The sequence below is a fragment of the Phascolarctos cinereus genome, unplaced genomic scaffold, assembly GCF_003287225.1.
Source record: "Phascolarctos cinereus isolate Bilbo 61053 unplaced genomic scaffold, phaCin_HiC Scaffold_4;HRSCAF=312, whole genome shotgun sequence".
NCBI classification, from domain to species: Eukaryota; Metazoa; Chordata; class Mammalia; order Diprotodontia; family Phascolarctidae; genus Phascolarctos; species Phascolarctos cinereus.
Window position 1 is genome coordinate 318030058 of NW_027555847.1, and position 15005 is coordinate 318045062.

Below are 15005 nucleotides of genomic sequence, written 5' to 3' on the forward strand. Positions count from 1 at the left end.
ACTCATTATTTCCACAGGAGGAAGGGCACTGTTTTCTTTCTTCATCTTCACCTTTCCTCTCTGTCCACCACCTTCCCATCACCTTGTACTTCAAGTCTTCCTGATTAATGGTTATGTAATCCACTGTAGCCTGAAATTTAAGACATTAGATTTTCTCAGTTCAGGAAACTCAAGACATTTTTTGTTTATTACTTCCAATAAAAGGGCTATTTTAAGGAGCTCTTTTTTTGTGGTGTTCTGGGCTTGCATTTAAATGAGTAAAGAAAATTATCCATAAGACTCCCATGTTCTATGTTGTGATGCCTTCTGGTTTTTAGAAATTGGAGAATATTGACATTTTTGCTTTTTAAAACATTCAGAGCAGTTACTCATTCCTAAGATTTGCATCTGAATTCATTAGACTTCGGTATCTTTAGCCAAACATTAAAGATTCCCATAAAAACTTTGTTTTTACAAGACAAATACATCATGATTCCACTGATGTTTGGACAGCTGTTAAACAATAAATTCCTATCTGGAATAACTGAAACTGAGACCATCTATAAAACTATAAGGGAAAAATTTGATTTGTAACTGTAACTTGGCAACCTTGAGGAAGTTATGGCACCTCAAGTACCTCTCTTTATTCCTGTAAAACTGAAAATGATTAGATAGATCACTAGGGACTGTATGTGGACTATTTAGCTTATGTTGTTAAAATGCCATATAAATGTCAAGCATGCCTATTAATTAAGATTTTGCCTCACATAATTCATTCATGCCTCTATAAATCTCTAAGCTTCCAGTTAGAGGTGGTATGCCTCTTTAATTCTCATCCAGAGCCTTGTCTTAATGTTGCTTTTACCAGTTTCTGGGATAGTTTACTTGACTCAGTGGACAGCTAGGTGAATAGAGCACTGGGTACTGGAGTCATGAGGACCTGAGTTCAAATCTGGTCTCAGATACTTACTAGCTATATCATTGTGGGCAAGTCACTTAACCCTGTTTGCCTCAGTTTCCTCATCTGTAAAATGAGCTGGAGAAGGAAATGGCAAACCATTACATTATCTTTGCTGAGAAAACCCTAAATTGGTTCATAGAGAGTTAGACACAACTCAACAATGATTTTACTTTAGGTCCTGAAGGAATTTCTCTTTGTGAATCCCATTTTATACATACATACATACATACATACATATATATATATATATATATATGTATATATACACATATATATATGTCTATAGATATATATATACATATATATATATATCTATGTCTATAGATACATATATACACATATATATATATCTATGTCTATAGATATATATACACATATATATGTCTATAGATATATATATACACATATATATATGTCTATAGATATATAGATATATATGCATATATATGTCTATATATATATAAAATAAACAAATTAATTGTAGGTAACAGATCCTACCTACCTAATTTATATGTGTATATATTTGCTTTGTAGAAAAATAAATGCAAATTATACATAACCAAGGAAAATCTCCAAATTAATTCAAAGTTGGCCTTGAGGTATGGTCATTGATTCCCATTCACTGGAGACACATACTCAGACCCTCCCTCACTTGTGCTGTACCTGCCTCTGACCAATCTACATGGGTGAACTTGATGGAGGTGGGCCACTATCATCAGATCTGAGTCTTGGATGAGCACATGGCATACTCAGGGATGTACTTGACTCTGCTCCTAGAAAAACTTCATCACCTGGTGGAACTTTGGCTACACATCCCTTCTTTCCCTGTGCAAATGGTTTCCAGCAAGCCAAGGGAAAACAGTGTAACTCCTCACCTTTGCCTTTCTCCCTTTGCAGGATGGAGCTTTAGCATGGGTTCTGCCTATCAGTTTCACAGCTGGCGCGTCTTCGTGATCGTCTGTGCCCTCCCCTGTGTCTCGTCTGTGGTGGCCCTCACTTTCATGCCGGAAAGCCCCAGGTTCTTATTGGAGGTAAAACATTATTGTTGTTTCTTGTTGCTGTTGTTGCTGCTAAACATATCAAACTGATGTTATTGTTCCTGAATTCAAAAGTAGTCAATATGCAAAAATAGATTCAGTCTCCAGCTAACACATGACCCAAAAGTCATTCTTATGTTGGTTTGTTAAAAAGGGGGAACGTGTTTATCCATAGAAACAATGATGCTTAGGTTCCCAGGCCCATCAGAGAAAGCCTACTTATGTTTGATTTCTCTGCTCTTTCCCACTTTGATGAGGCTAACATGTCCCTTCTGTGTATTCCTCCCAAACCACAGGACCGTGTTAAGTCCATTATAAAGTTTTACCAGTCTAAATGCTGCTCCGTGCTCCTACCTCCTCCCCATCTCTCACCCTACTCTTTCCTGGGCCCTGTGTGCCATTCCTCTATTTCCCTTCTGCTATGTCCTTTGGAACTCAGGCTCTACTCTAAACTATTCAATCAACAAGCATTTTTAAACACCTATTATATGCTAGGTACTATGCTAGACAATGGAAATAAAAGGGACAAATGCCCTCTAGGAGCTTACATGCTATCAAACTCTGCTTTTGGTACCACATTTCCTTTTCCACCCTCTCCAAAGAAGACTACTCTTCTTCCCACTTACCCTGAATTTCATGACCAAGAGGAATAGTCACTATACTCCCAATTCCTCACTTTTAAAACAAATATACACAGTCGAGGAAAACAAATTTCCACATTGGCTATGTCCGGAAACACACGTCTCATTCACAAACCTTGATGAGCTACCTATTATTATCTCTTGTCCAAGCTGCGTTTCTAGCTGATTACTAGAGACATTTCCACCTAGATGTTCTTGTAGCACCTAACACTCAATATGTCCCACACAGAAACACATCAGCTTTTACTCCAAACCAATAACTCCTTTTGACTTCTCTATTTGTCAATGGCACCACCTTTATCCTATCACCCATATTCAAAGCCTGTTATGACGCTCCCCTCCCCTTCATCTCCCATGTCTAGTTATTAAGTCCTGGCAAGTCTGTCTCTTAAACATCTCTCCAATACATCCCCTCTCTTCCACTCTCATTGGTACCACTCATTACAATCCTCCTCAACAACTGTTAACAGCCTCCTAACTGGTATGCCCTCCAGTCTCCCCACCATCCAATTCACCTTTCATTCACCATCAAAGTAATATCCCTTAGGTGCTGCTCTGATCATGTCACTTATGGACTTAAAATACTTCATTAATTTTATATTGCCTACCAAATAAAGTCTAAATTTCTTAACCTCATGTTCAAGGCTTTCTACAGCCTTAGACCACTCCAATTTTCCAACTTGTCTTACCATTGTTCTCTCCCACGTGCTTCATGCTCTGACCAAACTGTACTATTTTTCCTCCCTGACACACATCAGGCACTTTCTTGCCCCTATGACTTTGTTCATACTATGTCCAATTCCTTGAGTACTCCCCCCTCTTCTCTTTTGAAATCCTTCTTATCCTTCAAGGCCTAAATCTGATACCACTATCTCCATGTCATCACCTTGGATTCCACTCATCAGAAAGTATTTTCCCAGCTGGGTAGGACAGTAGGCAGGATGCTGAAGATGGATTTGGGAAGACCTGAGTTCATCTATGATCTCAGATACTCTATGAACTATGTTACTCTGGGCAAGTCACTTAACCTCTGCTTGCATTAGTTTCTTCAACTGTAAAATGGGGATAATAACGGCATCTATCCTTCAGGGTTGTTGCAAGGATCAAATGAGATATTCGTAAAGTGCCTCATAAATTTTAAACCTCTATATAAATGCTGGCTATTATTATTATTAATTATGCAATTTCATCTTACTGGATTTGGCCCATTATTCTAATCTGCCAAAATCTTTTTGAATCCTTATTCCATCATCGAACATACTTAATACTTCTTTTAGCTTCATGTCAACTGTCCTTTATATCAAAACCATTTATGGGGGTTTTTTAGGGTGGGGGAGTATGATTATTTTAAAAAACTAGAGTGCTATAGTAGTGGTCTTGGAAGGTGGGCCATGGTTACATAATTGAAGTAGTGAAAGGGGAAAGGGATGGAGGAAAGGACAATACCAAACAGTACATCCTGGTGACTTGGAAGACACCAGTGAGATAGTACATGATGAGACAGGATCAACCTGTTTGTAAGAGACTTTTATAAATCAGTCACTCATAAGCCAGAGACTCCTTGTAACCCACCGAAGTTAGATTCTGCTTTCCTTAGTGCCCAGGATACTCCAGAATAGTAAATTAGGCACTTTGGAGAAGCTAATGGGGAGAATGGAGAACATTTGTATTCTCCACTAAGGAGTCATTTACCACAGAGCCAGTTGCCTTGCAGAAGCAGTTCATTCAGTGTTTGCCTCATGACCAAAAAGATCTTCCATACCTCCTTAAACACCTAACTTGCCATTCAATTCACTACTTAAGAGACTGATTCACAATGTTCTAAAAGTACATTCTTTTAAACTTTCAAACATAAATGGATTTAATCTTCTTAGTAAAGTTGGAGGCAAGGTTTTCTATCATACGGAGCTTCCAAAAACATAAATATACTCCCTCAAAGTAATATAGGAAATTTTCAGGGTGCTCTTCAGAGCCCTACGATGGGAATTTACTCAATGATGCCCAGGTGACTTAGAAGGATTCCTATAGAGTCGTCATCCCAATACCCTTTGAGGAATCAAGCTCTTAGATGCCCTGGCTCAAGAAGATTGTCTTCAGGGTTAATAAATGTTGACTGATTGATCTGGAGGTCAGGGAAGGCAAGATTTGGTCTTGTACTTCACACATGTGCTCAAACTTCCTAGGTTGGGAAACATGATGAAGCTTGGATGATTTTGAAGCAAATCCATGACACTAACATGAGAGCACGTGGCCAGCCTGAGAAAGTCTTCACTGTAAGTATGGCTCCTCAGTTATTCCTCCTTCCCCACCCCAGGCCCCAGGTCCTTTGCAGTCCTACTTCCTGAAAAGGCCTGATCTATTTCCTTGCTAGTTCAGAGTAGCCTATAGTGTGGTACAGTGGAAAGGGTGCTAAGCTTGGAATCAAAGGATCTGAGTTTGAAACCTAGCTCTGCCCCTAACTTCCTCTGGGACACAGCTCATCATCTGTAAAATAAGGGAAATAGATGAGGTGACCTCTAATATTTATTCTAGCTCTTGGTCTACAACCATGTAAGCCCAAGATATATGAGGAGCATTACTAAAAAGCTGGAGCTGAACCAGGGAACAAATTGCAAAGCTTATTGAGATGGAACTGAAACTCCATCAAGTGACCAACTATCCCATGCCTTCTTATCCTACAAAATCCTTGTCCACATCCTTCCATAAGTTAACAGTTTGAATATTAGGACAGTATTTGGACAGTGCACCTATTATACCTCCCTTTCTTCTGGTTTTCTTTATAGTGAAAATATCAATGTAGGTATGGTTGAATTGATTTCACAGTGCACCAATTTATTGGTCACTGGACAGAGATCTCATTTTTAGTGTACCAACAAAAAAATTAACATTTGTAGATGGTCTTATAACTGTGGTGATTAGCATCTCCTCCCTGTTTTCTGCCATTTTCCCCCCTGTCCCTGTGGAAACAGTACCCAATGCCATTCTGTAATTGTATGTCTTTCATGGGTATGTCATAGCCAAAAATTCATCCAGGCCAACTCACTGTTGATGATATCTACCATACATAGTTAGGTTGGTCCTTGAAATACAGACACAATCTTTCACGTGGACCACACATTGAATCTTTTTGACTTGGAAGAACTTATCAGAACAGGTAGGATAGGAAAACCACAAAGATCAATGGCACTAGATTTGGAGTCAGAGGACATGGGTTTGAATCCTGGTTCTGCCACTTATCCCCTATGTAACCTTAGTCAAGTCACTGGGCCTCAGTTTCCTCATCTGTAAAATAAAGGGATTCTACTAGATAATCTCTAATAATTCAGCTATAAAATTTATGGAACTATACATGGATCTACAAATTGAATTTTACTGCATAAAAGCTTGGATCTTAATGAATAAGTCATATATGAGTATTGAGATTTGACTATGCTTGCAAATGCAAGTTCTGTATTTTAGTTAGAAATAGTATGCCTAAGAATAGAGCTAAACCCACGTAGTGTCAGAGGAGGTAACTGCCTGTGTTTGATAGATGCTAAAAGGCCTACCTGTCTCAAAATATCTTGTCTACAAGCCTACCATAGTCCCTTTAATTCTCAGAATTAGTCACTAACTGACTTAGGTTAAAAATATTATCTTGAGAAGCCTGTTAAAATGCAAATATCCTTTCTTGATTTATCATGTTAGATTGCAATGGAATTTAGAACAGGTTAATTCTGATTGGCAATGAAAGATAGGACAGTTTTATTTTGTGTATAGCAGTTGTGGCATCCTCCTTTCAAATGTGGAATCTGCAAAATAGCTATCCTAGGCTCAAGATACTCTGTGGGATACTTTGGGTACCACTCAAAACAGTAGTTCATGAGCCCCCATAGTGTGTTAAGTTTTTCTCTAGTAAGCCAGAGGATACAATTAGTTGAAAGCAAAGACATTTAATGAAGTTGTACCATAAGATTTGCAATGTAATAACCTTTCTGAAAATGGAGGGGACATTCTTCCACAAGAATAAATAAACATACACATGTACATGTATACACACATACATATGTGTATGTATATATACACATATATACATGTACATATATACATCTATATCAGCAACAAGGAGAATGAGCACAAATAGGGACCACATACAGAATACATGTAAAGGGGCAACTTATACCTTTGATGGTTCGAGAGTCCCAATGTCTTTGGGTGATGCCATTGCACTACGAGAATAGTACACATCAAGCTTATTCCTACTCCAGCCTCCCCGGACCTAATCCTCCATGGATATGTTGCTCTGCTGGACTTGCTGGGTCTGTTCCTTGCCAAGCTTACTCCTTCCAAGGAAAGGACCCTGTGCTCCACTGGGCTTTCCTGGTTTCCATTGGCATACTATTTGGCTTCTTTCAGAATGTCATCATTGCTCCCTGCCAGTATCTTCTTGACTCTTCTTTTTAGGGCTGGTCAAGCCATCTTTTCCTCAGTCAGCTAGGGTACGGTGACTAGAACCTCTCCCTGATAAAGGCAGGATAATTCTTTAGTCATAGCTGCCACACTCATCTAAGAAAAGCTAGGCAGGTTGCCCCCCATCTGGGCACTAAGGTTAAACCTAAGAGTAGAGCTTTCCATTTCTGAACCCTTCATCTGGAACAGAGACCAAAGCCTTCTGTTAGAAATGATTCTCAGACTCACAGTTCTCACAAGTTTATACCTTCCCAAGATCCTCTATGATTTGGCTGAAAATTAATTGGAATCAGAATGAAATGTAATCTAAGGGACAAATTCAGTGTTTTCTACCCACCTAACCTGAATTCATGTCTTATTTGTGCAAATCTGTCATCAGCAAAGCCTAGATGCTGTGATACAGCATCTAGAGAAAACCTCTCCATACTTCAGTCTCCAAATTGAAAATAAGGTTTTACCTATGTCCTCATTCCTTTCCCTACCAACTAAATAAAATGATTAGGCCACTGTTGCTCCTTCCCAAAATAATCTCAGCTTGGTTTGAAAAATCATTTAAGCGGATCAGAGTTGCTGTTTGCTGGTGAAATGAATTCACTTGAGCAGCTTCACTATTTGGTAGACACTCATAGTGCTTGCCTTTCAGGGGAACCATTCCAATAACAGAAGATCAGTGAGGAAAGCACCAAAAACCATTTTAATGCTTTAGTCCAGCAACTAAATTAGACCCAGGGAGGAAAAGACATCTTGGATATTACTTAACACATTATAAACCTAGATCCAGCAGCTCTGGCTATTTGTTTGATAATGTGTAATTTGAGGGGATATTTGCGAAAGGGCAATTTGGATGTGTTTGGAAGTTAAGTAGTACAGTGACTTGGAGTCAGGAAGATCTAGTTTTGAATCCTGCCTCAGACATTTACTGGCTGTGTGACATTGGGCCAATCACCTAATGGTGATTTGGCATCAGCTTCTTTATCTTTACAATGGGAATCAGGGCAGGGCCAAGATGGCAGATTAGAGGCAGCTGCTCAGCTTAACTCTCCCAACATGCCCCTCCAAATCACTTTAAAATAATGCCTCAAATCAAATTTTGGAGAGACAGGACCGACTAAAGGTCGGGGTAAGATGTTTTCCCAGCCTAAGAAAACTTAAGAGATGTGCAGAAGAAGTCTGTGGCACCAGATAAAGGCCTGTCCAGAGCCCAAGCACGTGACAGTGGCAACAGCAACCACAGCATCAAAAACAGCCCCAGCAACTCTCAGCCTAGAGATGGTAAGGAGGTTGGACAATTGGTCAGCTAGAGATTACAGGGGACCCATTGCTGGTACTAGGTACAGCTGGTGATGATTGGTAACTCTATTGCCCATATGCAATTCTGGGTCACAGTTCCAGGGCAGAGAAGACTGCTGGTGGAAGGTCACAAGGGAGCAGGGGCTCTGTCACAATACCGGAGCAAAAAGGAGTGCTATGGCTGGAAGCTGCAGGGGCCCATGGGCCCTTCCTAGGTAAAGACCAGAGTGCAGGTCAGGAGAGCAGTGACCACACCTCTCCAAAGATTGAAACACCTTGAAAGCAACAAAAACTTATAGAACCCCACAACAAGCTCTGAAAATAGCAGCACGAAAAAAGCCTGAAACTTGGCACAGTGCCTCCCCACCCCTAGATGAGCAGAGCCAAACTTTAACAAGTAGTTCAAACTCAAGAAATAAGCTGGAAAAAAATAAGCAAAGAACAACAAAAGAGAATTTGACCATAAAAAGCTACTGCAGTGGCAGGGAAGACCAAGACGTGAACTCAGAAGAAGACAATAATGTGAAAACAGCTACCCAAAAAAAGCCTCAAAGGAAAATGCAAATTGGACCCAAGTCCAACAACAGTTCCTGGAAGAGTTAAACAGATAAGAGTGATAGACGGAAAAACGGGAAAAGAAATGAGAGTGATACAAGAAAATTATGAAAAGAAAATAATAGAAAAAAGAGGCACCGAAAAATACAGAAGAAAGTGACACCTTAAAAAACAAAATTGGTCAAATGGTAAAAGAGGCACAAAAATCCACTGAAGAGAAGAACTCCTTAAAAAGCAGAATTGGCCAAATGGAAATGGAAGTAAAAATCTCACTGAAAATTCTTTAAAAATTAGAACTGGGCATGTGGACGCTAATGATTCCATGAGACATCAAGAAACAATAAAACAAAGTCAAAGAAATAGAAGAAAATGTGAACTATCTCACTGGAAAAATAACTACCTGGAAAATAGATCAAGGAGAGACAATTTAAGAATTATTGGATGATATAAAGTTAAATTGTTTGCATTCTTATATGAGAAGATGATACATGTAACTCCTAAGAACTTTATCATTAGATAACATGCAAAGCATTTTGCAAATCTTAAAGTGCTTCATGAACATTAGCCACTTCAATTTTTTGTTAAACAAGATTTATCCTGCATATCTTACCCAATCCAACATGTCCCAATCATTCTCCAGTCCACTGGCATTGGCAGTTGCCCCTTCCCTTCATCACACTTACCACAAAATGGAACCATCAATGCTATACAACTGATGAACTTGGGCTCCTCTCCCCTCCATGCCAGCAAACATAATCTCTGTTCTATTTCCTACTTCTCAGAGCAGGTTTGATTTGCACACTTATTTCTAGGTGTTCCTAAATGCCCACAGATTATAAAATTCAGATATATTTAACCAGAAAAGAAAAAAATATAAGCACTTTCTGCTCTACTGCTCCTTACAGGTGAACAGAATCAAAACTCCGAAGCAGATTGATGAATTGATTGAAATTGAGAGTGACACAGGGACCTGGTACAAGAGGTGTTTTGTTCGAATCCGCACAGAATTGTATGGAGTAAGTAATGAACCTCATCTGTCTTTCTTGGCATTATAAGGTTAACAATTCTCTAAGGTCATGTGTTATAGATGAGTTATCAATCTGTATCTGTAGAGAGAATTTCCATAAGAGAAGTTTCCCACACCAATAAAACAATAGGTCCCAACCCCAAAAGAAAAGTGAATAGTAATAGATAGATGTAGCAGTGACTCTCAGTGGCATGCTGCTGATGCATTACACCTGATTCCAGAAATAGTTTCAGGTAATTGGAGGACCTTGATTCAAAGTCCCACTCTGCTAGGTATTACCTGTTTGACCTGGAGTGAGGCATTACCCCTCTTTTCGCCTCAGTCACTTCATATATAATTTAAAGGATTTGGCATGGATAAAGTACATTCCATTTCCTATGTTCCTAAAATGTTGGGATACCCTGGGGACCAGCAGAGACCAGAGAAGAATGAAGATTGGTTCCTACCTTTGAAAAGGCAAATCTTTCAGCCATGATTTGGGATAGACTGTAATCCTTGGATATCTAAGGAAGAAACTGCAGTCTCAAATATTGACAGCATGAAAACTCATTATGATTCAGTTTCCTGACATGGGACCCTTTTCCCTTTTAATTTTAACCAAACAGGATCAAGGAGAGCCCAGGCTTCCCAGATCTACAGTCTTCCCATTGTCTAAATGCATCACTTTAAGTTTTATTCATCTTAGTTTTTGCTAAACTATCATGTTAGAGACACTAACTCTCTAATTATTTCACAGATCTGGTTGACTTTTATGAGATGTTTTAACTATCCAGTTAAGGAGAATACACTGAAGCTGACAGTAGTTTGGTTCACCTTGTCTTTTGGGTAAGAGTCATCTGGATTCTTAGAGAAAAAAATAATAAGGATTCTTCCTTCCTTAGGGCTTTTCCTTTCTGATGGTAACATTCATATCACTTGGTGGCACAGACACACTCTGTAGCTGTGAACATTTTATTTTTCTTTTTATTTTAATCTATGAATAGTTCTAGTTTCAACAAAAGCAACTGTATGATAATTTCACGTATTTCATGTATCATAGTTATGACAACTGAAAGGGCAAAACCCAGTAACATTTGGAAAATGATCTCTTTTTTTGCCACCAAGCTTACTATCTGCTAAATTAGAATGCTGAAGAAAGGGGAATCAAGGGACAGGGGGAGGAATTTCATCTGCTTTTGACTGAATCCCATTTGTTGTTAGAAAATTTTAAGTTATCATCTTCCCTATATGTTCTCTATCATCTTCTCTAATAACTGCGAAACAGATAATATCCTGCATTTGAGGCTGTGTGGTAGAGAATTGTAACAGCCAACCACTGCGCCCCAAGTTAATACACCTAAGCATGTCACTTATACTTGGCCAAAGTTTACTCAGCATCCTACTGTCCCAAGCTAGAGAAGTGGCAAGGGAACCCTGTTTCCCTGGGGCCTAACCAGTATTCTACCCAATAAGATTTACACAACAGTAGTTCATGAGTCTCCCACCTTTCTCCCTTCTCTGTCTCAGCTAGATAACATTTTAATAGCTAGCATTTATTTAGTGCTTTGTAGTTGGGTAGGTGGTTCACTAGATGGAGAGCTGGGACAGCAGTCAGGAAGACTCACTTTCATGAGTTCAAATCTGGCCTCAGATACTTACTAGCTGTGTGACCTTGAACAAGTCATTTAACCTTGGTTGCCTCCATTTCCTCATCTGTAAAATGAGCTGAGGGGAAATGGCAAGCTACTCTGGTATCTTTGCCCCTAATTTGGGGTCACAAGAGTCAAATACTACTGAAACAACTAAACAACAATTTAGCACTTTAAGATTTACACAGTATGTTACAAATATCATCTAACTATATAATTCTATGGGCTTACATGACATCCTGAGACACAGGGTTTCATGAGAATCTTTGTGTCTGGCAGAGTACCTCTGACCAGTGTGAAAATATTCTAGGGGGCTTCAAAATGGCTTTTACCCATCAGAATAATCTGTATTCTTTGTACTTTTAAAGGCAAGGGGGTAGCAAGCAACTGAGTACAGAGTAGAGAGGCAGAGCAACAGAGTAGAAAGAATGTTACACTTGAAGTCAGGAGAGACCTGAGTTCAAATCCCACCTTCACCACTACCCTTATGACCATGGGCAAGTCGATTCACCAACCTGAGCCTCACTTTCCCAAACTGTAAAATGGAGACAATAGCACCTGTAGTGCCGATCTCACAGGGCTGCTGTGAGAATCAAACAGAAGCACTTTGCAAATCTTTAAAGACCGTGTAAATGTCAGTTATTATGATTAGTCTTAGATGGATATAAGCTATATCTCCTTCTTCTGACTCCTTGAAATATCTTTTAACTCTGAAATTTTTTTGTAATTATTTATTAAACAAAAACTGGTGGGAAAACTAGAAAATAGTATGGCAGAAACTAGGCATAGACCAACATCTTACACACTATACCAAGATAAAGTCAAAATGGGTACATGATTTAGATATGAAGGCTGATACTATAAGCAAACTAGGAGAGCAAGGAATAATTTGCCTGTGTGATCCATGGAGAAGGGAAGAATTTATGACCAAACAAGAAATAGAGAACATTATGAAATACAAAATGGATGATTTTAATTACATTAAACTGAAAAGTTTTTGCACAAACAAAGCCAATGTAACCAAGATTAGGAGGGAGGCAGAAAGCCAGGAAACAATTTTTACAGCCAGTGTCTCTGATAAAGGCCTTATTTCTAAAATATATAGAGAACTGAGTAGAATTTATAAGAAGACTAGTCATTCCCCAATTGATAAATGGTCAAACGATATGAACAAGCAATTTTCAGAGGAAGAAATTAAAGCTATCTACAGTCTTATGAAAAAATGCTCTAAATCACTATTGATTAGAAAAATGCAAATCAAAATAATTCTGAGGTACCACATCACACTTATTAGATTGGCTAACATGATAAAACAGAAAAATGATAAATGTTGGAGATGTGGGAAAATTGAAACACTAATGCATTGCTGGTGGAGTTGTGAACTCATCCAACCATTCTGGAGAGCAATTTGGAAATATACCCAAAGGGCAATCAACCTGTGCATACTCGTTGACCCAGCAATACCACTTCTAGGTCTGTATCCCAAAGAGATCATAAAAATGGGAAAAGGACCCACATGTACAAAAATATTTACAGCAGCTCTTTTTGTGGTGGCCAAGAATTGGAAATTGAAAGGATGCTCATCAATTGGGGAATGGCTGAGCAAGTTGTAGTATATGAATGTAATAGAATACTATTGTGCTATAAGAAATGATGAGCAGGCAGACTTCAGAAAAACCTGGAAAGATTTAAGTGAATTGATGCTGAGTGAAGTGAGAAGAACCAGGAGAACATTGTACACAATAACATCTACATTGTGCGATGACTGACTTTGATAGACCTAGGTCTTCTCAGCAGTGCAAGGATCTAAGACAACTCCAAAAGACTCACAATGGAAAATGCTACCCACATGTAGGGAAAGAACTTAAGAGTCTGAATGAAGATGGAAGAATGCTGTTGGCTCTCCTTTTCTTTTATTGTTTTGTTTTGTTTCTTCTTTCTTGTGGTTCCTCCCATTTGTTCTGATTGTCCTTTACATCATGACTAATATGAAAATATGCTTAATAAATGTATAAGTAGAGTTACATTAGATTGCACGCCATCTTGGGGAGAGTGAAGGAAAGGGAGGGGGAGAAAATTTAAAACTCAAAATCTTGTAGAAATGAATGTTGAAAACTAAAAATAAATTAATTAATATAAAAAAATAAAAATAAAAACATAATAAAATAAAATGAACAAGCAGGACCCTTCCTTAGGCAATCAATGATGTCATTGACTTTGCATGTTGGAGGGCTTGCTCTCATGCACTGGAGTCCTTAACATGCAAGGCTTTCTTTGTCTCCACAGGTACTATGGATTGTCTGTCTGGTTCCCCGATGTCATTAAACATCTGCAGTCTGATGAATATGCAGCCCAAGTGAGAAATATTGACAGAGAAAAAGTGGCCAATTTTACTCTCAACTTCACCTTGGAAAATCAGATCCACACCAGTATAGAATACGACAATGGCAGGTCGAGAAACATTTAAGTACAATCATTTACTACTAATCTAGGAAAGAGAATTCTAAGGTTGCTAAGGCAATGTGACAGTGAATGCTGAATATTCCTTTTCAGTTTGTAAACATTAGCCCTTGTGTTCAGTGTTAGAGGTTTTAGATGGTCTCAATAAAACAGGTGAAGTTATGTGAGGTATCAATTGTTTTTCCATTTAATTTATGAAGCATGCTTGTGCACGTGTGTGTGTGTGTGTGTGTGTGTGTGTGTCTAGAAATAAGGAGTAGACCAGCCATAAGACAGGTAAGAAAAATTTGGACAAAATCTAAAAGGGCACAAATAGGGAGAGAAAACAGGCCATATGAAGTGACACTGCAGGTACTGGTATAATTTTGTATGAAGAAATAAAAAAACTAGAAGGTCACAATACCAGCCATATATGTGTGTGTGTGTGTGTGTGTGTGTGTGTGTGTGTGTGTGTGTGTATATAATACACACATACATATATATATATACACACATATATGTGTGTATATATACATACATGTATACATATATACACACATATCTACATACATACATACATATATACATATATATTCAGCTGGTGTTTTTCATTTTGTACTAAAGTGAATAAAAGTTTAGGTTAAAGTAGACAGTTGGGAGAATTTCTCAGTTAATAGCAAGGGTTGTAAATGCAACACTAATCACCCTGGTCTAGATTGCATAAAGTACTATAACTGTCCTCTGGATATTTTTAAGACAAAGGTTGAGAACTATCTTTTTAAGAGAGTACAACTTCATCCTGGTTTGGATGGTGTCCTGGTTCCAAATATATGCTATCTATATAACCACCATAATAACTTATATTTGCATTCAATCAGCAAAGGCAGGGGACAATTTAAATCTTCTCATTTTAGCAAATGGAAAAGCTGTAGATCTGGAATAGCTAGACAGAGTTCCTATTCTATATTTCAGGACTAAACAAGATTGAAAGGGTAAGAA

At 38.4% G+C, this 15005-nt stretch overlaps 1 protein-coding gene across 1 annotated transcript in view; it reads left to right on the plus strand.

The window, feature by feature from the left end:
- Positions 1-15005, plus strand: part of SV2C (synaptic vesicle glycoprotein 2C) — a 272446-nt gene that overhangs the window by 209730 nt on the left and 47711 nt on the right. The window contains exons 5-9 of the mRNA XM_020998499.2: positions 1838-1971; positions 4802-4891; positions 9818-9928; positions 10676-10764; positions 13854-14018. Coding sequence (XP_020854158.1) covers positions 1838-1971; positions 4802-4891; positions 9818-9928; positions 10676-10764; positions 13854-14018 — 589 coding nt within the window. The remainder of the gene's footprint in view (positions 1-1837; positions 1972-4801; positions 4892-9817; positions 9929-10675; positions 10765-13853; positions 14019-15005) is intronic.